General features: G+C 49.8%; 1 protein-coding gene across 1 annotated transcript in view; it reads left to right on the top strand.

The window, feature by feature from the left end:
- LOC147725661 (T-cell leukemia homeobox protein 2-like) overlaps positions 1-24,690 on the top strand; it is a 203,544-nt gene extending 178,854 nt beyond the window's left edge. The window contains exon 3 of the mRNA XM_086964567.1: positions 23,532-24,690. Within this exon, the coding sequence (XP_086820693.1) occupies positions 23,532-23,748 (217 nt within the window). The 3' untranslated portion in view covers positions 23,749-24,690. The remainder of the gene's footprint in view (positions 1-23,531) is intronic.
- Positions 24,691-25,072: the final 382 nt, after the last annotated feature.

Below are 25,072 nucleotides of genomic sequence, written 5' to 3'. Positions count from 1 at the left end.
GGCACGGATGTGCGAGCTTGTCCTGGGGTTCGTCGCGGTGTAGAAAAGAAAGCGTTGCAGGTCACGGTATCTTTCCTGTCGCGGTGCAGGCTACGGCTCTCTGACGGCGTCCAGACGGAGTCGGTGAGCGCAGAGTTTGTGTTGTATGAGGCGGACGTTGCTCGTTGCGGTGCTTCCAGCTTACGGTGCGGCGACAGAGCCGGAGTTCGGGAGCTGGCATCGATCAGTCCAGATAGCGGTGCGAGACAGGCGGTGCGTCGCGTCCAACTCCGGTGCGTTCACAGGACTCGAAGTCAGCAGCAGTGACAGCGTCGGTCAGACCAGAACGAGCCAGTGTAGCGAGTCGTTGCACGTCGCGGTGTCCTCCCAGTTGCGGTGCAGGCTACGGCTCGTTGACGGCGTCGAGACGGAGTCGGTGAGCGCAGAGCTTGCGTTGTTCGAGGTGGACGTTGCTCAATGCGGTGCCTACAGGACACCAGGCCGGTTGTGAGAGTCGGTCACAGTTCCCTGCCTCTGTAGCCATTGAAATAACGTTTCCAGCAGCAATTCACAAAGGCTTGTGAAGTCCACTGGTCCTGGGACTTCAGTCAGGGGGCAAGCTCTCTTCCAAGCCCTTGGAGATCTTTGCACAAGTTGAAAGTGAAGTCCACAAAGTCCTTTCTCCTCTCTTTGGCAGTCAGGCAACCACTGCATGCCAATCCCCCAAGCAGCACTTCAGCTTGGGAAAAGTCTCTCCAAAGTTTCTTCAGGTTCCTTCTCCTCAGCAGAGGTTTCGTCTTGTAAGTCCAGAAGTGATCTAATTTCATAGGATCAGGGTCCCAATACTTATACCCCAAAATCCTTTGTTCTCTGAGGGGAGAGGGGCCTGTGCCCAGTCCAAACCAGTTCTGAAATACTCTGTTTACCAGACCTCTCCTTTCCTTTCACCATACAGGACAGGAACATCAGACGCCCCACAGGAGGTGGAGCCAGCATTGTGGAAGGCAAGTACAGTCCTGGAGCACTTTGTTGACAGTCTTCCTTCTCTTCTTTCAGTGTGCAGGGCAGAGACATCAGACACAGTGCAAACAGGCAGAAAGGGCATGGAGGAAGCACGACTCTGAGTCTGCTAGATCCCTCTTCAAACAAGCACTGCTGGACTATAAAGCCCAGATCAAGTGCGCTAAAGCAAAGTATCTAGAGGATATGCTGCTGTAGGCATCCAACATATCGCAGACCTTGTTTGCAATAGTTAATGACCTTTCCATGCCGACTTGTGCGGCAAACAACATCCCGGCCTCACAGTCCCTATGTGATACTTTGGCAGCTGCCTTTGAGGATAATATTGCCATTATCCTGAGTGGACTTTCTAATTCAGGTACTCCCTGTCCCCAGTCACTGGCTGCCCCTGCACCTACTCTCATCTTAGGTGAGTCAGAAGAACTGACAGGTCATCCACGGCTGGAGAGTTTTACTCCTCCCCCGTTCGATGATTTCTGTTCTCTAGCAAATGGTGTGTCCTCCGGCTCCCCCCTTGACCCACTACCCCATAAATTCTGGAAGCTTTTTCAGGAGGAACTCTTTCGCCCCCTCTATTCCATCTGTCATCAGTCTTTTAGTGCTGCCACGGTTCCGGAGTGTTGGAAGCTGGCAGTGGTGTCTCCCCTCTTGAAGAAACCCACACTCGACCCCACCTGTCTGGCGAATTATCGGCCAATCTCGCTGCTTCCCTTCCCGGTCAAGATCATGGAGAAACTCGTGACCCAGTCTCTGTCCAGCTTTCTGGAAAGTAACACCTGTTTGGATGTGGCCCAGTTCGGCTTCCGGCTGGCTCATGGTACGGAGTCGGCGCTGGTGGTCGTGCTGGATGCTCTTCGCTCGCGGGTCGACACTGGCCGGGCAGCCTTTTTAGTGCTGCTCGACATGTCGGCCGCGTTCGACACGGTCAGCAACTCCACTCTCATCAGCAGGCTGAAGGAGATTGGGGTAGCGGGACTGGCACGGGATTTGCTAGTCTCATATCTTCAGAATAGACACCAGGTGGTGGCTTTACCGCCTTTCAGGTCAGGCATCAGGAGAGTAGGGCAGGGTGTGCCCCAAGGGTCAGCGATTAGTCCCATTTTATTTAATCTGTACCTCCGTCACCTGATAAGTTTGATTAAGTCCTTCAGCATCTCTGTGATTAACTACGCTGACGACACCCAGCTTATCTTCTCCCTTGAAGGAGAAGACGCTGTGTCCAAGGAGACATTCCATCGATGCATGACTGCCATTGCAGACTGGTTGAGAAACAATTCTCTCCAGTTTAATGGCTCAAAGACCGAGGTACTGTATTGTTCATCTGACCGTATCCCGCGTCCTTTACCGGCAGATTTTTGGCCTTCATCCTCCTTGGGCACAGTGGTGGCGGCGGACTCTGCTCGCAACCTTGGAGTTATGTTCGGCCCTAATTTACAGCTCGATGGTTTTGTTAACAAAACCATTTCCACTTGCATGATGCTACTTCGCTCTCTACGTAAAATTCTTCCCCTGCTCCCGGCTCAGGCCAGGCAGAGGTGGTGCGTGGTATTATCCTTAGCAGGATTGATTACTGCAACGCACTGCTTCTGGGGGCACCCAGCACTTTGATTAGCAAGCTGCAGCATATTCAAAACATGGCAGTGAAGCTCGCTCTTTCCAGGCCGCGCGCAGCTTCCTCCTCCCTTGCGCTAATAGATCTTCACTGGTTACCAGTTCAGCAGCGAATCTGCTTTAAAGCATCCTGCCTGGTCTTTAAGGCTTTGCACGATCAAGGACCAGTCATGCTGCAGAACCTTTTTTCGTGGTACCATGCAGCGAGACCGCTATGCTCCTCCTCGGCATGTTTGGTGGTGGTCCCGAGAATCCAGAGGCTACGGATGGGTGGTCGCTCCTTTGGATACGCAGCCGCTAAACTTTGGAACTCCCTCTCCCTCTCTTTGAGGAGTCTAAGGGCATTTCCATCTTTTAAAAGGGGCCTAAAGACCTACCTCTTCCCTAGGACAGTGTAACGGTGTGATTGTGTATCTGTTTCAGTAGAGTCAAAGCACCAGGATACCCTTTGGGTGACAGCTTGCGCTATACAAATGTGCAATACATACATACATACATACACACCACAGGGGGTGGACCCGGCATTGTAGAGGGAAGACCCAGCCCTATTCAGGTCCCAGGTGCACTCCTCCCTCCCATCTGGATGCAGATCTCTCTATTCACCACCGGGCTGCCCAGCCTGTCTCCTGGAATCCCCCAGTCCTGTCACTCGCAAAACCAGACAAAGGAATACACAACCTAGCAGAGGCAGGCTCCAATGGTTAGGCAAGCAAATACCTACTTTCTAAAAGTGGTATATGCAAACACAGAATATTAAAATAAACTTCACTAAAAGATGTTATGTTATGTTATGTTATGTTATGTTATGTTATGTTATTTCTACCATGTTCTCTGAGTCTGGTAGGATTATAAACATGTAATAATGTAGCAGCCCAATCTGGCCTATGGAGAACAGGTAGCCTTGCAAAAGTGAAAAACGAAAATGGCTGTAATACACTATTAGGACATGCCACACACATCGGGGCTTGTCCTACCTTATATTTACCATGCACCCTGCCCTTGGGCCTACCATAGGGCTGTCTGATATGAAGAAATTACAGAACTAGACTGCACACAGGTTCTGCAATGGCAGACCTTAGACACATTTTACAAGGCTGCTTTTGTGGGTGGCACAACCAGTGCTGCAAGCCCACTAGCAGCATTTGGATGTACACGCCCTGGGCACACTCAGTGCACTGTACTAGGGTCTGACAAGTAAACCAAACATCCAATCATGGAACCACTAATCAATACATCAATTTACCATAGGGAGCACTTGCACTGTAGCACTTGACAGCAGTGGCACAGTGCCCAAAGCATCTAACACCAGCAAAAACACATGAGGCAACAGCAAAAATGGAAGGGAGACCCACGCCAATGGTGCCAGATCTAACAAGTGTCCCCTCCAGCTGAAATGTGGGGAGAACTACCCTACCTCCTGGGAGTTCTCCTCACTAAGGCGGAAAAATCTGGACAGACCATCAGCCTTGGTGTGTTCTGTACCAGGGCCGTGTTCCACCGTAAAGTCCATACCCTGTAGGTAAATGGACCACCTCAACAGCTTTGGATTCTCACCCCTCATCTGCATCAACCATCTGAGGGGAGGCCTGTGGTCTGTCTGAACCCGGAAGTGAGTCCCAAACAGGTATGGTCTCAGCTTCTTCAGTGCCCAGACCACAGCAAATGCCTCACGCTCAATAGCACTTCACCTCTGTTCCAGTGGAAGTAACCTCCTACTGATGAAGACTACAGGTTGATCTAGGCCCACTAAATTCATCTGTGACAAAGCATCCCCCACACCATGCTCTGAAGCGTCTGTTTGAACGATGAACTCTTTGGAGAAGTTGGGTGCCAAAAGCACAGGCGCCGTGCACATGGCAGCTTTTAGGGCCTCAAAAGCTTTATGACAGGTGTCAGTCCAAATCACTTTCTTTGGCTGCTTCTTGGAAGTCAGCTCTGTCAAGGGTGCAACCATGTTGCCATACCCCTTGACAAACCTCCTGTGGTACCCTGTGAGTCCGAAAAAGGCTCTCACCTCTGTCTGGGTTTTGGGGGGTTCCCAAGCCAGGATGGTTTCAATCTTGGGTTGTAGGGGCGCCACCTGGCCACTCCCAACTTGGTGTCCCAAGTACACCACAGAACCCTGCCCGATCTGGCACTTACTCGCCTTGATCGTGAGGCCTGCTTTCCGCAGTGCCTACAACACTTCCCAGAGGTGGTGCAGATGTTCCTCCCAAGTGACACTGAACACTGTGACGTCATCTAGGTATGCGGCACTGAACTCATCCAGTCCAACCAACACCTGGTTGACCAACCTCTGAAAGGTGGCAGGGGCATTCTTCATCCCAAAGGGCATAACACGGAACTGGAAATGCCCATCTGGTGTGGAGAATGCTGACCTCTCCTTTGCCCCATCAGTCAAGGCGATCTGCCAGTACCCAGGCGTCAAGTCAAACGTGCTGAGGTACCGTGCAGCCCCTAACCGATCAATGAGCTCATCAGCTCTGGGGATGGGGTGCGCGTCGGTCTTCGTGACCGAATTGAGCCCTCGTAGTCCACACAGAACCAGAGTTCGGGTGTGGCACCCGGCGCTGCAGCCTTTGGGACCAAGACCACTGGGCTGGCCCACGGACTGCTGGAGGACTCAGTCACCCCTTAGTGCAAGCATCTTTGAGACCTCTTCTTTGATGCAAGCTCTTACCCTGTTAGTTACCCTGTAAGACTTGTGCTTCACAGGTAAGCTGTCTCCTGTATCCACATCATCGACGCACCAATCTGTGATACTAGGAACAAGGGAGAACAGATCAGAACATTTTCCCAGCAACTGGCGGCAGTCATTCTGTTGCTCAGGGTGGAAGAGAGGTTAACACCATCCACTGACCCATCTTGCTCTGTGGCCACCAGGAGGTCAGGAAGAGACTCAGTCTCCTCTTCCATTCCAGCATCTGTCGCCAATAGCATGCCCACTTCAGACCTCTCTAAGTGGGGCTTAGGCGTAAGGGTGGGCGTAAAATCCGTTTCGCGGGCGAATTTGCGGATTTTCCCCGATTTCGCGATCCGCGAATCTCCCGAAATCGCGGTAAAATCTGCAAATCAGCGGGGACAAATTTTTAGCCAAGCAAGGGTTACAGCAGCAGGTGCAAAAGTTGAACCTAATTTCTTTGTAACCTTTTACAAAAGGGTTACAAACAAATTAACTTCAACTTGGACACCTGCTGCTAATTGCTTCCTGGCGCCTCGTTGCCTACTTGCAACTATTCTCTGACCCTGCTCTGACCCTCGAAGCAGGGTCAGAGAATAGTTACAAGTAGGCAATGAGGCACCTGTCCAAGGAATTAAACCTCATCAGGAAGCACTTACAGATATAAAAAACAGGAAGAAGGGAGAGGATGGCAAATACACCCATTTTGAGTTGTCAGGAGGGGTTAAACTAAAAGAGACCTTTACAGCACAATTTTCATATGCATTTTGCTAAAAATAAAAAGCTGTATGTTCTGTAGGTTCAACTCAGGAATCTGGCCCTTCAGAGATCCGGCCTCTCTTTCTTTCTCTCGTTCTCTCTCTCCCTTTCTCTTTCCCTCTCTACCTCTCTCCTTCTATCTATCTATCTATCTATCTATCTATCTATCTATCTATCTATCTATCTATCTATCTCTCTCTCCCTCTCCCATAAACAACTGCATGGGTAACTTCGCTATGCAAGCGGCTCGCGAAGACGCAAAAAGCCCCGCGAACACGCAAAAAACCCCGCGAACACGCAAAAAACCCTGCGACCACGCAAAAAAACAAAAATCCGCAAATTCGCACAAATTCGCGAATTTCGCGGATCGCAAATTCGCAAATCCGCAAATTCGCGGATCGCGAATTCGCAAAATTCGCCCATGCTTGCTTAGGCGGTTGACATGCAGGACCCTCAAGGGGTTCCTGGGAGACTGCAAGTCCACCAAGTAGGTAACTGGACTCTTGCGCTCCACAACCTCAAATGGTCCGGTCCACTTATCTTGGAGCACACAGGGCTCCACTGGGGCCATGACCCACACTTTCTGACCAGGTTGAAGCTCTATCAGAGTGGCACTCTGGTCATACTAGCGCTTCATCTCCTCCTGGCTGGCTTCCAGATACGCCTAGTCTGGTTCCTGGAGGCCAGCATGTAGCTATATACATCCTGAGGAGGTTTCCTGGGAGATTGCTCTCAGCCTTCCTTGACCAGACTCAGAGGTCCTCTGACCGGGTGCCCATAGAGAAGCTCAAAGAGACTGAACCCTAGAGATTTCTGTGGCACTTCTCGGTATGCAAATAGTAGGCATGGTAAGAGGACGTCCCACTTACGCCTCATGGGTTCCTCAAGACCCATAATCATGCTCTTTACGGTTCGGTTGAACCTTTCAATCAACCCATTTCCTAGGGGGTGGTAAGAAGTGGTGAACTTGTACGTTACCCCACACTCCTGCCACAGGGACTTCATATACTTGGAAATGAATTTGGTGCCCCGGTCAGACACAACCTCTCGAGGGGATCCTACTCGTGAGAAAATTCCCATCAGTGCTCTTCCTACCACGGGGGCCGTCACTGTCCTCAGAGGTATGGTTTACGGGTACCGGGTGGCATGGTCCACCAAGACCAGGATAAACCTGTTGCCCATGGCTGTCTTGGGGTCCAGTGGCCCCACAATGTCAATCCCCACTCGCTCAAAGGGGGTACTGACCACAGGGAATGGCTGGAGAGGAGCCTTGTGCTTCCTCCCACTCTTTCCACTTGCCTGGCAAGTCTGACAGGTCCTGCAGTGAGTGTCTGAACTCCTGCACATTTGGGGCCAATGAAAGTGGGTGACAAGCCTCTCAAAGGTCTTGTCCTGCCCCAAAATGTTCTGCCAATGGCACATCATGAGCCAGCCCCAGTAGGAAGGCTCTGAAGCTCTGGGGTACCACCAGCACACAGGCTGACCCAGGTTCAGCAACCTTAGGCTCACTATACAGGAGACCATTCTCCCAGTAGATCCAATGTGATCCTGACTGATCACCTGCTGCCTGGCTTGCAGCCTGTTGTCGTAAGCCCTCAAGAGAAGGGCATTCTCTCTGCTCCCTACAGAATTCTTCCCTGGAGGGGCCTCCTTCTTGCTGCCAATGGGTCAGCTCAGGCAGGTCCCCCAGTTCAGCTACCTGTTCCCCGGTAGGCTCCAGGGCATCCCCCTCAGGGTCTACCTCCTCCTGGGCTGTGGGAACTTTGGGGACCGGTTTCCCGCACCCCCTGCCTCTTCTCTCTATGGCAGGTTCCTGGGCCTCCCTCTCAGACTCCTGGTCCTCTTGAGCACCCCTACTGGCTGCCCTTGACCGTGTGGTCACGCAAGCCCAGTCAGGCAGACCCACCATCCTCGGGTGAGTACTCTTCTCCACCTTCTCCCAAGGTGAGCTCTCCAAATCGTTCCCCAACAAACAGTCAACAGGCATGGCGGGCCTCACAGCTACCTGAAGAGTACCAGAGACCCCCCGCTCAAAGGGAACCTGTGCCATTGGAGAATGACTCTCTGTGTTGACGTTAACAACTCGGCAGAATGCATGAAGGATAATCTGCTCTTGAGTCACCAGGTGACACCTGACAGCTGTCACACTGGCTCCTGTGTCTCTAAGAGCCTCTACCTTTTGGCCATTGATGGTCACCCACTGCCCATATTTCTTAGTGTTCCTGGGCAGTTTGTTTTCTTGGACCACCTCACAGTCTCCTAAAGAGACAAGGGACATCTCTGCGGGATCCCACCCACCTTGGACTTCCACCTCCTCCCCAAAGGCTACACTAGCCATCTGCTGGGGCGGAGCACCAGTGGGAGCTGGTTTACCAAAGAGGCGGCACCTGGCATCACTCGCCCTGTGACCCAGGTCCCCACATTTGTAACATCTCTGGGGTCCCTGTGGAACAGATTACCTGTCGGGACCACTGGCTTTCTCTCAGGGGGAGGCTGGGAACCTTTCCCTTGGTTCCCTTGGGAATTACTTTGTTGCCCTCTGCAGAACTCCCTCTGTTTACCCTTCTCCCCCCGCTCTTCTGCTGGGGACCCTGCCCACCCTTGGCTGAGTCTCCCACGTGACCCTTGTGGACCCTGGTACTGACCCAGCGGTCCGCCTCCTCAGCAAGCTTCCTAGGGTTAGTCAGCTTGCTATCAATCAGGTGCTGGCGCAGCTCTGGAAAACAATTATCAGACAAGTGCTCCCATGCAATCAAATCCAAGAGACCTTGAAAATCATTAACTTTGCTACCCTTCACCCAACCATCCAATGCTCTGCAAAAGAAAGTGACATACTCTACTCAGGTACTGTTTTCTATCTTCTTGCACTTCCTGAACCTCGGCCTATAAAGTTTAGGGGTTAAACCATACCTAGTCATGAGTGCCTCTTTCATGTGGCTATAGGAATTATGGACTTCAGAAGGCAAGTCCAACAGTGTGTCCCGCCTCTCACTAAGGAACCTTCCCCACAACTCCGCTCCCCAATCTCTCTCAGGAACCCTGTGGGAAGACATGTCTATCTCATAGGCTCTGAACCATTGCCCAATATCATCATTGTTAAAAAACTCCTTTACCACATCTTTGTGGATGTACACTCTACCTTCCCCAGGTGCTGGGTGTGAGAAGTTAGCCTGGCATATGATGTCCACTAGTTATAGTGGGCAGCTTGCACCAGTCTAATCAACCCTTATTGATGGTGGTTGTGAGGAAATCCAAAATCTCCATTCTCAGGGGTCTTCCTAATATCAATAAAGAACTTGGCACAGAAGCTGAAATATGAAAAGACATCTTTATTAAATTTAATAAATGAGGCCACGTCACACAGAAACCGTAGTAACTGAATGAGGTAGTCTGAGGAATACAGAGAACAGATGCCTTTTATATGTTAAGGGTTACATGACTTAGCACAAAAGTAAGGGGCAGTCCTAGCTTTTGCAAGCATGCAAAACACCCAACATTCCTTCTTACACAAGCTGGATAAACCCATAATAGAACACCACAACCCATATCGTAAACAGGTCATAAAAAGAAGGAACAGAAACAGATGAGAGGTAGGATAAGGGGTGTGTATGTGCATACCAAACTTTACAATCTCCTGTGCTCTGATCCTTAATCTTGATCAGCTACTGGGCAAGGAACTGGTCTAACAAGGTCAGCTTCAGGCAACAGGGCAGTTCACTCAGGTCATCCAGCAGTCAGATAAAGTCATCAGCCTATGTGAGGGCAACTACAAAATGGCTGCCATGCACAAAATGGAACCCATGGTTCAGAACGAAATCTTCAAATACACAGTGAATCCATCGTTGTAACATGATGAAAACACTCATACTTGCTCAACTCACTGTTTACGGTTCGCTGTTACCAAAATCGTAACAGAACCACGACCTTTATGACCCAGGTTCAGAATTCACGGAACCTCAGTTGTAAAGTTAACCTTATAGAAAGCTATCTTGGTGGTAGCATGCACAAGCAGTCATCAGGCTAAGACTTCAGAGAGCGCATTAAGCAAGTTGTTTTACCAATTATAATCCCTTGAATATCAAATGAAAGGATACCACACAAGGTATATATCAAATATATGTGTATTTATTCTAAACACAACCCCTCTGCACTCTTTATGGGGTCAGAGGTAAAAGCACAATACAAGTTACTTCCTTAGCATACGATAAGTTGCACAGTATACGTTTTGGCCTAGGGGCCTCACAAACCATATACTAAAATAGTGGTATAAGAACCACGTCTGGAATAGAAAGTAGACCTAAGGCCTAGGGAATCACTAGGGCTACTCTAAACAACCAAAAGTAAGGAAGTTGGAGGCCCACGGGAGACGCGTGCAGTGTCTAAACACAGCCGCAAGTTACCATTGACTTTCAATAGGAATGTACAAGTTACAAAGTTAAAGATTAAGGACACTTCTAGGTTAACTACAATGAAACCTTTTTAGACTAGGACCCTTGGAGGGCCAAGCACCTCGATGCTACCAGAGTACCAGTGTTACCTCACCCATGGAAGCCGGGTGCATAGGTATCTTTTGATGTCAGGTTTCGTTGTCGATTTCAATGGAGAGCTGCAAAGAAGTGCTGCAGGCGAACAGAGGAAGAGTGTTCGGGTGGATCCAAGGGTGGATCGAAGATCTGTAGATCCTGAAAGTAGAAGGAACAGAGTCTGGATCTCTAGCCAGTGACCAGGAAGGAACCAGGAAGGAACCAGGCGATGTTGCGTGATCTCAGGTGAAGAGGTGAAGCTTGCCTCCGCAGCCACAAGGTCCAGGAGGTGTCGATGACATCCAGGAGCTGTATTCGAGCAGTCCCATAAAGTATCTAGTTGACTGCGGTGTCAGTATCCGGATTGGACCCAACAAGCCTTGGTAAACACAATCAATGCAGGAGATGAAGTTTGGCTTTGGTGCAGACCAGCAAGGTCTGTGGCGCTTCTCCTTTGCAGGTAAGCTGGAGCAAGCCTGGAGCAACCAGGAAAGCAAGTTAGATGAAAAAGGAAGTCTTCAGGGGGCTCACTAGCCAACGGACTAGGAACCGGGAAGATGTGTCAAGCTGAAATGCAAGGACGGGCCCCAAGGGACACTTGTGGAGTGTTGAGGCCTGAGTTTTGGTACAAGTGGTGCTCGGGTCTTGTGCTTCTCGTACCCCCAGGGCTCGAGTCGGGGTTCCACGTGGGTGGACAGCGTCCCCCCACTTATTTTGCCAGGAGCTCGATTACTGGAGAAAATGGAGCCACACTTTCACTCTTTGGCCTCTCTTGGGAGAGATCAGAGCTCATTCAGAACGCTGCTCAGGTGCTGGCTTCTCTGATGCAATCTCATCTAAGGGGTGAGCGAGGGGAGGCAATTAGTCTAAATGTGCAATACATCTTTCGTGACGTCACTTCCTGTCGTGACGTCAGCGTCCCCCCACTTCTTTTTTTCGGACTTGTGCCCTGCGTACCCCAATGTACAACTGCGAGATACCTCAGGAGTTGATGCAATTAGCAAAATGCAGGATGTACAGGAGTTCCGGTCCCACGTCTCTCGTGTCCACCACGGGTCTCAGCTTTGCTGGGATCGTCGAGCAGTGTCAGAGATGTCTGGAAGTCCATGTCCTGTGTCGCAGAGTCTTTGAGTTCCGGCTGGAGTCTTGACAATGCAGACTGGCAAGTTACTGGTGGTGCCTGTTTGCACAGGGTGGTCACTCCTTGACCACAAGGGAGATGTCTTCCATCTTCCAGTCGAAATGGAACGTCGAAGGTCCAGGATATGTCTTTCAAAGATTCGTCCAGGGTAATCTAAAGTCCTAGGGACACAGCTCCTATACTAATACTCAGTTTAGGGGTTGGACTACCTGGCAGGTCCCTCCACTCTGGGTGAACCTGAGAAGGGGGTGGTTACACCCCTTTCCTTTTGTCCAGTTTTGCACCTGAGCTGGGGCAGAGTGCCTCAGCAACTGGTTTGAACCGGGCTATGCATGGAACACCTTGTGTACCCCAGGCAGTATCTGAAAAGCATTCACTGAATACAGCCCTCCCTACCCCAATACACATAAGCCTGTCTGGGGAGGTGCCAGCGGCCGCGCGGTGGTGACGGGAGCGACCCTTGACCCTGTCTTCAGGTAGGTCGCCCCCCCCCCAGCCGCCACACGGTCCTTCCTGTGACGCTGTCCCGCTGCCACTGTGCTGTTTTGAAGTGCTCTCCTATCTCCGTCTTTTCTCTTTCAGACTTGCTGCATTTTTTTTCTGTGACCTGCTGCCTTTTTACTTTACTTTATTCCACTGCCACTGTAGTTTAACTGTTGTGCCCTCTGTTGTACCCTTGTGCCCCCCGTCCCCCGTGGCCTTCTGTGTCACCCGCCTGCACTTTCCCGCCGCTGCGTCCCTGCGGCCCCGCCCCCTACTGTCCCATTCGCCGCCCCATTCCCGCCTCCCAGCTGCTCCTCCCTCCCACAGCCCCTCATATGGAGGCCGCGCGGTGGTGAAGGGAGCGACCCTTGACCCTGTCTTCAGGTAGGTCGCCCCCCTAGCCGCCACACGGTCCTCCCTGTGATGCTGTCCCACTGCCGCTGTGCTGTTTTGAAGTGCTCTCCTATCTCCGTCGTTTCTCTTTCAGACTTGCTGCATTTTTTTTCTGTGACCTGCTGCCTTTTTACTTTACTTTATTCCACTGCCACTGTAGTTTAACTGTTGTGCCCTCTGTTGTACCCTTGTGCCCCATCCCCCCTGTCCCCCGTTGCCTTCTGTGTCACCCGCCCGCGCTTTCCCTCCGCTGCGTCCCTGCGGCCCCGCCCCCTGCTGTCCCATTCGCCGCCACACTCCCGCCTCCCAGCTGCTCCTCCCTCCCACAGCCCCTCATATGGAGGCCGCGCGGTGGTGAGGGGAGCGACCCTTGACCCTGTCTTCAGGTAGGTCGCCCCCCCAGCCGCCACACGGTCCTCCCTGTGACGCTGTCCCGCTGCCGCTGTGCTGTTTTGAAGTGCTCTCCTATCTACGTCGTTTCTCTTTCAGACTTGCTGCATTTTTTTTCTGTGACCTGCTGCCTTTTTACTTTACTTTATTCCACTGCCACTGTAGTTTAACTGTTGTGCCCTCTGTTGTACCCTTGTGCCCCATCCCCCCTGTCCCCCGTTGCCTTCTGTGTCACCCGCCCGCGCTTTCCCTCCGCTGCGTCCCTGCGGCCCCGCCCCCTGCTGTCCCATTCGCCGCCCCACTCCCGCCTCCCAGCTGCTCCTCCCTCCCACAGCCCCTCATATGGAGGCCGCACGGTGGTGAAGGGAGCGACCCTTGACCCTGTCTTCAGGTAGGTCGCCCCCCCAGCCGCCACACGGTCCTCCCTGTGATGCTGTCCCACTGCCGCTGTGCTGTTTTGAAGTGCTCTCCTATCTACGTCGTTTCTCTTTCAGACTTGCTGCATTTTTTTCTGTGACCTGCTGCCTTTTTACTTTATTTTATTCCACTGCCACTGTAGTTTAACTGTTATGACCTCTGTTGTACCCTTTAGCCCCCTCCCCCCATCCCCCGTTGCCTTCTGTGTCACCCGCCCGCCGAAGGCAAGCCCGTCTGCGCCCATCTGCGCCCTTCCGCACCTGGACAGCGCCCAGCACTAGAACCCCTGACCCCCACCGAAGCCAGGAAACTCCCTCGACCCATCCCAGTCCGGATTTCGAGCCAACCATAGCACCGAGACTGCCCTCATCGCAGCCACCGACGACATAAGGACCCTGCATTATAACGGGGAAACAACCGCTCTCATCCTCCTAGACCTCTCAGCCGCCTTTGATACAATCTGCCACCGCACCCTAATAACCCACCTCCATGACACAGGGATCCAAGGAAAAGCCCTGGACTGGATCACCTCGTTCCTCTCCGACAGAACGCAGAGAGTCGGCCTCCCTCCCTTCTGCTCTGCGGCCACCGAGATCATCTACGGCGTACCCCAAGGCTCCTCGCTCAGCCCAACCCTTTTCAATATCTACATGAGCCCCCTAGCCGCTATCGCACGCAAACACAACCTCAACATCATCTCCTTCGCCGACGACACCCAGCTGATACTTTCCCTCACCAAGGACCCAGCCACCGCCAAAACCAACCAGGAATGAAAGACGTCGCGGAATGGATGAAGCTCAGTCGTCTGAAACTGAACTCAGACAAGACGGAGGTCCTCATCCTCGGACATTCCCCATCCGCCTGGGACGACTCCTGGTGGCCCACAGCATTGGGCACCGCACCGACACCCACGGACCACGCACGCAACCTAGGATTTATCCTGGACTCCTCACTCTCAATGACCAAACAAGTCAACGCCATCTCATCCTCATGCTTCAACACCCTGCGCATGCTCCGAAAAATCTTCAGGTGGATCCCAACAGAAACCAGAAAGACGGTCACCCAGGCCCTCGTCACCAGCCGACTGGACTACGAGAACGCCCTATATGCAGGAACCACAGCCAAACTTCATAAACGACTTCAGCGCATACAGAACTCTTCCGCACGACTCATCCTCGACATCCCTCACCACAGCCACATATCTGCCCACCTGAGAAACCTGCACTGGCTCCCCGTTGATTGATTGATTGATTGATTGATTGAAACCTAATGTCCAGGCCTCCCCTGCCGGAGTTTGGTCCAGCAGTAGGAGGCCAGACTAGAGTCTGTGGCAGCAGCATTCATTTTGTGATGCTGAGGCTCTGTTTAATTTTAACCGGGTGTACCAGTAACTACATGGCGCCTCATCTAATGTAGGGAGGTGAGTCACAGCACGACACTGCGCCTTCCCTCTTCCTAGATGGGAGTGATTGTTGGTCCCACGTGATTCTTTACATGCAGATAATGATATGTTTACATACTGATGTATGCATGATTGTCTGACCTTTCTTAAGATCACTTGACCACATATAGTATTTTGGTTCCAGAATTAGGACGGAGCATGAATCAGAGAGATTTTATTGATTTTAATGTTTGACTATGCACTATTGTACATTTGCATTTTCACTGTACTACAAACGCATTAGGAGGTTGCAGCCAGCATGGATGACTGTATGGATAGACTTAAGCAACAACTGAGATAGACTCATGCCTATTGTCTTTTTCTTTACACTTTTGTCTCCCTAAGTCCTCTTACAGACACTACACTGGCTTACATAAGTAGTGCCTCCTGGATGGTAGTTAGCTATTAGCAGCACCATTTAGTTTTAGATATTCACCTCGTTTTTAATTTTCACTTAATCACATTAATAGGTCCTGAAGAATTGCCACAGTATTTTATAACCAACAGGGCAAGAAACATGTCGACCCAGAGAGCAGAGCATAATGTCAAATGACTACCCCTCCATAAGGGAACTGCCACTCTAAAACCCTTTTAATAAGGTGGATTACCAGCCGGAATAAACTTTATTTGGAATATCCAACCTTTTTCAAATACGCACTCACTGCATCCCCACTATATCTACACCTTCACGGGCCACACACCCCCACTTCATGGAATGGCTAAGGAACAAAAGATCTCCGATAAAGAGCCCCTTCGTGGGTGCCTGTTGAGTATTGCAGCGCGGGCCCAACGAAGAGCAGGTCCAGATGATGAAACATGACACCTCGCTTACTGGGTGTGAGAGGACCCTAGTTCCGCAAAAGCGGGATCCCCTCATCCCTCTTCCTCCTAGTGCTAGTCCAACACCCCCTCCACCACCACTGACTTGCTGGTGGTTGGCTTCCAACCTTAGAGGAACAGCTTCCATCTCCTTGTTCAGTATAAATATAAATTGTAAGCTTTTCTCTGCTGAGTTGCAGACAGAAGAGACCCATAAGGGACTCCACCCCTCTTCCCCCCCTTGTACCTGCTGAAGTGGGGGTTCACAGCGTTCTTGCCTGCAGGTCCCTAAAGCTGGCAGGCTTAGCACAGGGTGAGCCTGTGGCAGCAGTGAGACCAGGGTGCTGGGGCTGTGAGGAGGTGTCTGGGTCAGGCTTACCAGAGGCCTGCTCCCATACTGATCACGTGACGCGTCAGGGACTTGTGACCTGCCTTCCACTCTTCTCTGCTAGTTCAGGCTGTTGTGCAGAACAATAACACAGGCAGCCATCAATGTGTGTGAGAAGCGGGCTACAGTAAGTCTTCTGCTGCTTGGCTTGTCTGTTCATCGGTCTCTGCTGCCACCCAGTGGCAAATTTTTGCAGTTCTTTTTGGTTTCACATTAGCTATCAGATTTCTAGGTTTAACCAGACTGAACGGCTCTCTAGCTGCGAATGACATATTGTGGGCTCACCAAGACGATAGAGGGGCTTGAAGCCCGCCCATTGCTTACCATTGGTGGGCTTTCCTGTCATTCTAGGTTGCCTGCTTCTTATCATCAGTCTTGTGTTTATCCTTCCCATAAAGCATAGCCGCTTTACTATTTCTTTTGATGGATTCTGTGCTTTTACTGCTTGCGTCTCAAGCACTTTTTTTTTCTTTTTCATTAAGCACTCCATGAGACTGGATGTGTTTTCCACCTATCTCCCTCATGTATGTGGCCTTACCTGCGCTCTGTGTTTCTCAGTGTCGCCCATGTGCTGGTCTCCGCTTCTCCTCATGTTGACCTCACTCTCATGTCGTCTGTAAAGAACCACCTGGGAGCGTCGACAGGGGTGCCCTGCTGAACAATGCAGCCAGAGGCTGGGAGACAAGTGTTTAAATAAGGGAACTTTGGGAAGCTCGTGGGCAAGTCCAAGGAGAGAGGTGTGTTAGTAATGCTGCTCATAAGCATCCTAGCCCTGGCTCAAGGGCCAACCTCCTGCATGTGCTTGTGCTGCTTGACCTCCCCCGTAACTGTGCGCTGTGGTGCTGGCCAGCTGAACCCACACCGTACATAGCCAGTGTGCAAGCAGAGTCTCTCCGCGCAGGTTCAACACTGCCAGAGAAGCGCCCCAACATCCAGTGGTCCAGCCTTTCACCTGTGAAATGAGAGGAGTGGCCAGGGGCGTAACGGATACCCCTCCGTCCCCCGCGGTGCCGGGGGCGGGCAGTCTTCTCTCTATAAAGGAGGCCCCCTCAGCTTGTCAGCTCAAGTGTAATAAGAATTGCCAGGGTGCCCCTCACTATCTCTTGCATGGGGACCCCCTAAGGGTTCCTTATGGCACTGGTAGTGGTACTCATACCCTGTGCTGGAGTGCGGCTTCAAAAGAAAGTAAAAGTACTCCTGACTATGTAGTTTCCAAGGAGGCCAAGAGCAACGACTTAATTCAAAATCATTGTGCCACCCAGCCGTGGGTCTCAAGTACAGAACATTCTCAGCTGTAGTGTGTGAATTACACCAGGTTGTGGCCTTCATGCACACCACTTAAGACATAAAGACTTTGTACTAAGGGCCAGATGTATGACTGTTTTTAGTGGCTGCAAATGGCTCCCTGCACTCAAGCCCACCTCCAAAGACTACAGCCCCCTGGGAAATGCCTGGTGGAAAAAGCGAGCTGTCTGGACCGGCCCAGGCTCAAATGCCAATGCTTCCACTCAGCCTTTTATCCTTCTATATATTTTAATTGTATTTATATATTTTTAGTTTTATACAGCGCAAACTTGCCCCGAAGGTATCACAGTGCTTTACACAGTTTGTTCAGCAACATTTACAGGGAATACAGAAGAGAACATACTGTGTACAACAATACAACAGATGGTGTGGTGGATGGGCGAAAGGGTTTGGAGGTATCGAAGGGTGGTTGTTACAGGGGTAAGATGAGTCCATTCGCAGTTACGTCCAGAAGCAGCGAATATCAACCTCATTGGGGGGTCGGGGAGACGTGTATCCAAGGACATTGGCTGTTTTAGGAGGTTGGGTTTAGGTATTAGTTGAGGAGAAGCAGTTTGAGGTTGTTCCTAAAATGTAGGAAAGATTGAGTGGTGTGAAGGTCCTGTGCCAGGGCATGCCAAGTTCTAGGTGGATTCCCAGAGAATGAACAGGTGTGTGATTTTTCTTTCTTGAATTTCGGTGAATTAGAGGTAGAGTGTTACAGCTTCGCAAAGGGTATTTTGGGCCAGGTTTTGATAGTTTGTGTGCAAAGTAGATGGGTTTTTCAGTGTAGAGAACTTCACCGGTTATGCAGGCTGTTTTGAATATACGCCTCGCTTCGATTGGTAGCCAGTTGAGGTTTTTAAGTGTGAGAATGATGTGGTCATTGCATCTATCCCCGGAGAGGAGTCTAGCCGCTGCATTGAGTGTGGATTTAATAGGGACAATGTAGATTTTTCTGTACCAGTGTTCTTTCATGCTCAGGTTTTTGTCTAGTGTAATCCCAAGAGATTTAACAGAGTTGGAGATAGAAAGTTTACAGAGTAAAGATTGTCTGTCTATAGTGCCACGAAACCCATATGGTAGTGAATGTGCACTTTACAATTGTGTCTGTTACATGCATATATTTAAAGCTGCTATCAAACGTCAGTAATGATCACAAGCTGGCAATGGGCCCTGCACAGCTTTACAAGTAATGAGTGATTTCAGAGGGTTCCACAGGCCATGAACCCCAGGGAGCCTCCTCAGATTGGCTGCCAGCCTTGTTTAAGATGGCTTCATGTATTTGCTGCATAAACTCCAACATATTTGGGCCCACTGTTCCTTCCTGGGGGGTTCTCAGTGTTCCATGCCTCAGCCAAAAGAGTTCTCTCTGTCAGAACCTTTTTGTGCGTGGACATTTTGAAATTCCCAGTTCCATTACCGGGGTAATTGTACTTGGTTGGGGAGGAGCCGACACTGGGTTTGGGGCTTGAGCCCACACTTGAGGGCTTTCCTGTGTCTCTGGGCTTAACTAGAGCTACACTACCTAAAACAGTCCATTTTGCTTCCGCACCCCCTGTGGCAAGAGCACCCTGACACTACACTACAGCCGCAGCGCCTTAGAAATCCATCAGGGGTTGTAATTCTGCCTGATTAACAGACATTCAATTGATTGGAAGGACCACCCCTCATGAAATGTTCTTCCACATGTTCTTGTGCAAGCTAGGGTAAGGTCAAATAGTATTTTAAAACTTTTTTAAATTTAAAACTTGTGTGGGTACCACACCTTTAATTTTTAATTTACAGCGATTGATCCAGGCAAAACATTCAGCTACTAAAATCTGCAAAGGATGCAGGAACCTTGTGGAAAGGCACTTCTCAGAGAGCCAACTATACAATATCAAAGCAGACTCTGCTTTATACAAATATCAAAAATGCATGTCAAAGTTGGACAAGTAATCCATTTGGAGTTAGTGTCACTCCAAATGAGTGACACTTGAGAGGCTTACACTTCCATTGAGAAACATGTAAAAATATAATAATTCCATTTGGGGAGAGCAATGAGAGATTCAGATGGAAATTCTCTGACCTCCATATGGTTTGTTTGGGGATGGCTGACAGGAGAACAGGCGTTCGCGAGCAGCTGTTCAGACTCAGCGCTAATGAGCCTATTTCGGGTGGAACACTGCGGCTTCGCTTGATAGGGAGCTAATGAGTCCACAAATGATTTCATTACAGTAACAGGATTAAAGCTATGAGGTCTTCGAACCTGAAAAATGTCAACTCCTAAACTGATTGTTAGTCGCTATGTCAAAGCTTAACGCCAGCCTCATTACCTTTACCCAGATGGGACCACATCAGGGTCACAAAAGGCCAGTGCATTCCAATCCCTAAACCTCTTCATCCATTGTTGGTGAGTCACTGTCCTTTAATGACAGAGACCACAGGCAATAAGTGAAATGTCCAGGAAGATATGGCCTTTCCATTTCAAAATCCTTAGTAGAAAATGCTAGCGGAAAAGCTAGTGGAAACTTCTGAAGGAGACAGACGGAATAGACATCACTGCGTAATTGTGAACACTGTGAAGAATATTTGATCGCAAAAGGAGGTCTGTTCCATCAATGGAGATCAGAATTGGGAATACTGTTGCAGGGATTCTGCTCAGGAATAGAACTATGCTATAAGTATAAGCTAAGGAGTGAGTCATCATACCACCTCAGTATCCATGAGCCCGAGTCTGACTAGCTATAGTGCCTAACTTGCCCTCCGAACTTTCCAGAAAGGCAAGTGAAGTGGCACCCCGGAACACAACACTCTTGACAGTCTCAGGGATCGCAGTAACAGGACACTCCCTTTCGCTCTCTCACTTGTACTCGTCCAAAATAAGATAAACAAGAGACACAAAGGAAGTTTGAAATGTTTATTTAAACTACCTTGCTCTGAGTTGCAATATTTGTGCCACAATGAGAAAACAAAAACATATCAACAATACCATCAGCAAAAACCATGAAAAGCCCTCTCATGTCATCTGAAAGACCTGCCTAACCCTTCCTGTACTACTGAAGCAAACTGCTTATATATTATGGATTGAGCGCCAAGAAACCGTTCGGTGAACGTGCGCGGTATAAGAATTTTTAACATAACATAACATAACATAACATCTCTGGGTTTTGTGGCGGACCCCGTACCTTAGCTTATATAGGTGGATATTCTACATCCCCGCTGACACTGCACTCTTCCCTCTGGACCTTCGGTCTGTGTGTGTTTTTTCAGAACTCCTTTCCTCTGTTATATGACAAGATATGTGTATTCAAAAATGGCAGCTGCATTCCTTTATGTCTCGGTGCGAGGGACAGATCAGAGACAATTACAAGGGGCGTCGTTGTTTGACCTTGTGTCGTCCCAGGATGAGGGGGATGATCCTAAGATGAGGACTTCTGTTTTGTCTGAGTTTAGTTTTAAACGGCTTCTTCTTTCATTCCATCGTGTAGATTGGTTTTGGCGGTGTTTGGGTCTTTGGTGAGGGAGAGGATCAACTGGGTGTCGTCTGCGTAGGAGATGATGTTGAGGTTGTGTTGTCGCGCGATGGATGCGAGGGGACTCATGTAGACGTTGAAGAGGGTGGGACTGAGTGATGATCCTTGTGGTACGCCGCAGATGACTTCGGTGGCCTCTGATTTGAATGGGGGGAGGCGGACTCTCTGGGTTCTTCCGGCGAGGAACGAGATGATCCAGCTATCCTGGCTGAAGACGGTTGATAGTCAGAAACCGGTCCTAGGATGCTTCATTCCGGTCCAGGAAAGACATGGCTTGGCAGTTCGGGCTGGACTGTTCCCATGAGGCACAGGGTCAAGGCTGATTTGCATATGGCCATGTCTGAACTGGGGTGGTGTGGAGTGCAAAAAAACGATGGATTTAGGCCCAGATCTCTGTACTGGGGTGAATGTATGACATAGTTCTGCATTCTGTCCATCAATTATTGTTTTTGCATATGTCACCCCGAGTGGGATGGGTATGCTCAGACGTGAGTCCCATGCTCTCCACACCACTGGAGTCAAGCTATCCTGGCTGAAGACGGCTGATAGCCAGAAACCGGTCCTAGGATGCTTGATTCCGGTCCAGGAAAGACATGGCTTGGCAGTTCGGACTGGACTGTTCCCATGAGGCACAGGTTCAAGGCTGATTTGCATATGGCCATGTCTGAACTGGGGTGGTGTGGAGTGCAAAAAAACGATTGATTTAGGCCCAGATCTCTGTACTGGGGTGAATGTATGACATAGTTCTGCATTCTGTCCATCAATTATTGATTTTGCACATGTCACCCCGAGTGGGATGGGTATGCTCAGACGTGAGTCCCATGCTCTCCACACCACTGGAGTCACGCTATCCTGGCTGAAGACGGCTGATAGCCAGAAACCAGTCCTAGGATGCTTGATTCTGGTCCAGGAAAGACATGGCTTGGCAGTTCGGGCTGGACTGTTCCCATGAGGCACAGGTTCAAGGCTGATTTGCATATGGCAATGTCTGAACTGGGGTGGTGTGAAGTGCAAAAAAACGATGGACTTAGGCCCAGATCTCTGTACTGGGGTGAATATATGACATTGTTCTGCATTCTGTCCATCAATTGTTGTTTTTGCATTTGTCACCCCGAGTGGTATGGGTATGCTCAGACGTGAGTCCCATGCTCTCCACACCACTGGAGTCAAGCTATCCTGGCTGAAGACGGCTGATAGCCAGAAACCGGTCCTAGGATGCTTGATTCCGGTCCAGGAAAGACATGGCTTGGCAGTTCGGGCTGGACTGTTCCCATGAGGCACAGGGTCAAGGCTGATTTGCATATGGCCATGTCTGAACTGGGGTGGTGTGGAGTGCAAAAAAACGATGGATTTAGGCCCAGATCTCTGTACTGGGGTGAATGTATGACATTGTTCTGCATTCTGTCCATCAATTGTTGTTTTTGCATCTGTGTAAATGTGGGCATAGGATAGGATAGGATAAAAAGTTTGAAAAGCGCTCGAATGCCGTGGCGTCTTGGTGCTGATGTATGTGAAAAGATCCAGAAACTGCAGTTTCAACAGCTTAGATGACAGAAAAAAGGAGCGTCTTCAAGGCATTGCCTCGTGCCAGATGATGAGGTGTTTATTTCAAGCAAAATGTTATTATTTTCCTGTAACAAAAAACAAAAGAAATTAGCTGCGAGGACTTAGTACATCAGAAGCAGACAATGATCTATGCACTAAGGTAGTACAGAGCAGCACATGTCCGGGACATGGCACCTCAGAAGCAGACAATGATCTATGCATAGAAGTACAGAGTAAAACAGGTTAAAAATGTGCGCATCTTTCAAACTCGTGCAGCCCGAGTGCATAGCATATTAAAGCATGCCATTTGACCTTTTCAGCTAGCAACTAACAAACAGCACCAAACGCCCCCACGATTAGTTACTCCTTACCAAGAAGTCTTATATAGTTCCATAATCCCCTGCCAAGTTGAGTTCACCTCTGTAGTTTCAAATCCCATCTAAAGCTTCCCCCCTAAAATCAGTTACTTCCACCCTCTGAGTCCTCGAGTGAAAGCTGGGAGCTGTCAGATGCAGGCACGGGCAGTTCCGGTAAGAGTGGCGGGGCTGGGGAAGTCGACAGATGATGGCATGGGCAAAATAAAATGCAAAAAGAAATAAAACTACTTACCTTGCGCTCACTGTTTCTCCGACTCAGCGATGCGGCAAGCGCAAGGTAACTGGTCTCTTTCATTTTTTTATTTTATTTTCCCCCGCCCACCACCGCTCTTACCTGAACCGGGCGTGTCTGGTCAGATGTATTTGAGTCAATGTAAGGAGCCCGCAGGCTATCTACTAAATGTCTTTATGCTCTAGCCCTATCAATTGTTCCCCGCCTTCACTTCAATTCATGCAACGATACAGCACTCTCAAGTCCTGCCCATTTAATCAGCTCACTTCCAATGCATTGTCATTTCTCGCTTTGCACGTATCAATGCCTGTTCAATTAATTTAGTAGGGGTTTTTATCAATTTTTAGGGACTGGGTAACCCCCAAGGAGATAGGCCGATGGTGACAAGGGATCACCCATTGTGTGATATCATTAACGCAAACTCTGGTGTCCTCCAAATCTGTAAGAAATAAAAGTTATTATGCATGTGCTCTGTGTAAATGTGTGCATCGCCTTGTGCCAGATGATGAGGTGTGTCTCTGTTTGCTACAGGAGACAGACAGCCGAGGAGCGGGAAGCCGAGCGTCAGCAGGCCAACCGACTCATGATCCACCTTCAGCAGGAAGCCTTCCAGAAGAGCCTCAACCAGCCGCTGCAGCAGGACCCGCTGTGCCTCCACAACTCGTCGCTCTACGCCCTGCAGAACCTACAGCCGTGGGCCGACGAGAGCAAAGTCTCCTCCGTCTCTGGGGTCGCAACGGTGGTCTGAGCGCCAGAGTCTTCTTCTGACTTGACCAAATGAGCTGGGGTATTGAGACGACAAATCGTAATATGCCCTCAAGTAGGCCAGCGAGGTCTATCATCCACAGAAAAAGCAGGGCAAAGTTAAGGTGTCCTTGATGTAGAGGCTCAAGGGTTGCATCAACTGTACTCACTATGAAGGGCGTTCAGGCCGCCCTAGAGTAGAGTGGGCTGCAGCCACATGGTCACCGGCTCAGCTCTACTGATGGCCAAGTGATGCCAACCCTGAGGGAACAACCTAGTGCAACAAGATGGAGCTTGTTACAGTTCAGATCAGGAGCAGAGACCATACTGAGAACACAACTGCTTTCCTCATCCCTGTTTCCAAACCTTTAATGAGTGTGTGCAGGAGAAAGAGGGGTGAACCACCAGCTTGGATCCAGAGGTTTATGGAAACTCTTTTTGGGGCACTTGATGTCACAGTGAACAGGATTCACATCTAAAAGAGGACAACGTGGTGTCCATGACCTGAAAATGTAGCCGCTGTCAATATTGTTGTGAAGGGAAAAAAGTCAACTTGTCGATAGAGATATAAATCTCAGTTGTGTAAATTAAAAAACAATGTTTTTGTCCAAAAGGGCCAAATTGTCATCATCTTTTGACAGAAAGGAAGCCAATGGCCATCTGCAACCCTTTAGAGCATGAGTGTCCAACACTCCTGAAGTCATCGTGTTTGGCCCAAGGACAGCATTACCTGAACCACATGTTGCCAGCACACACACTCAACATCCTCTTGGACAGGTAGAGACTTTTGACTCATGCTGTGTATGTGAGGGACTATGGGCTCATGCTGCCACGGCTTGCTGCTTTCTGGTAGGCCGTCCAACGCCACAAGTTACTACAGTGGTGCCCAGAGTAAACTATTTATTACCAGACTTGTATTTCCAATAAAGGATTCCAATGTGAAGAGATGTGGGGTGTCAGTGAATGAAGGCTGGGATGTGTCTGCAAGACTGGAGTTCCTTGGGCAGTGGGTGGGGTTGTCATGAGAAAACTGAACGGTGAGTGCTGCAGAGGGAGAAAGGCAAACATCACAGCTTCGTTAAATGGCACAAAAAGTGTAAAAGAGACCTCCCCCATCCAACATACAAGGACAGTACCTATGTTGAGAATGTGCCAACCACATGCTAATGCAGGCAGAACATTTGAGCCGAAAGTATAGACATAGCATGCGTATTTGTAAAGCGAACGTTCACACCGAAGGGTATCTTGATGTTGAATAACAGATGTTTATTGCTACTCATTGTAGTGGTACTCAGTTCACTCTCAGCTACACAAGGATGGGATGAAAG

Source organism: Lissotriton vulgaris, chromosome 3_2 (genome assembly GCF_964263255.1).
Source record: "Lissotriton vulgaris chromosome 3_2, aLisVul1.2, whole genome shotgun sequence".
Taxonomy (NCBI): Eukaryota; Metazoa; Chordata; class Amphibia; order Caudata; family Salamandridae; genus Lissotriton; species Lissotriton vulgaris.
This window is presented reverse-complemented; position numbering and strand designations above follow the sequence as displayed.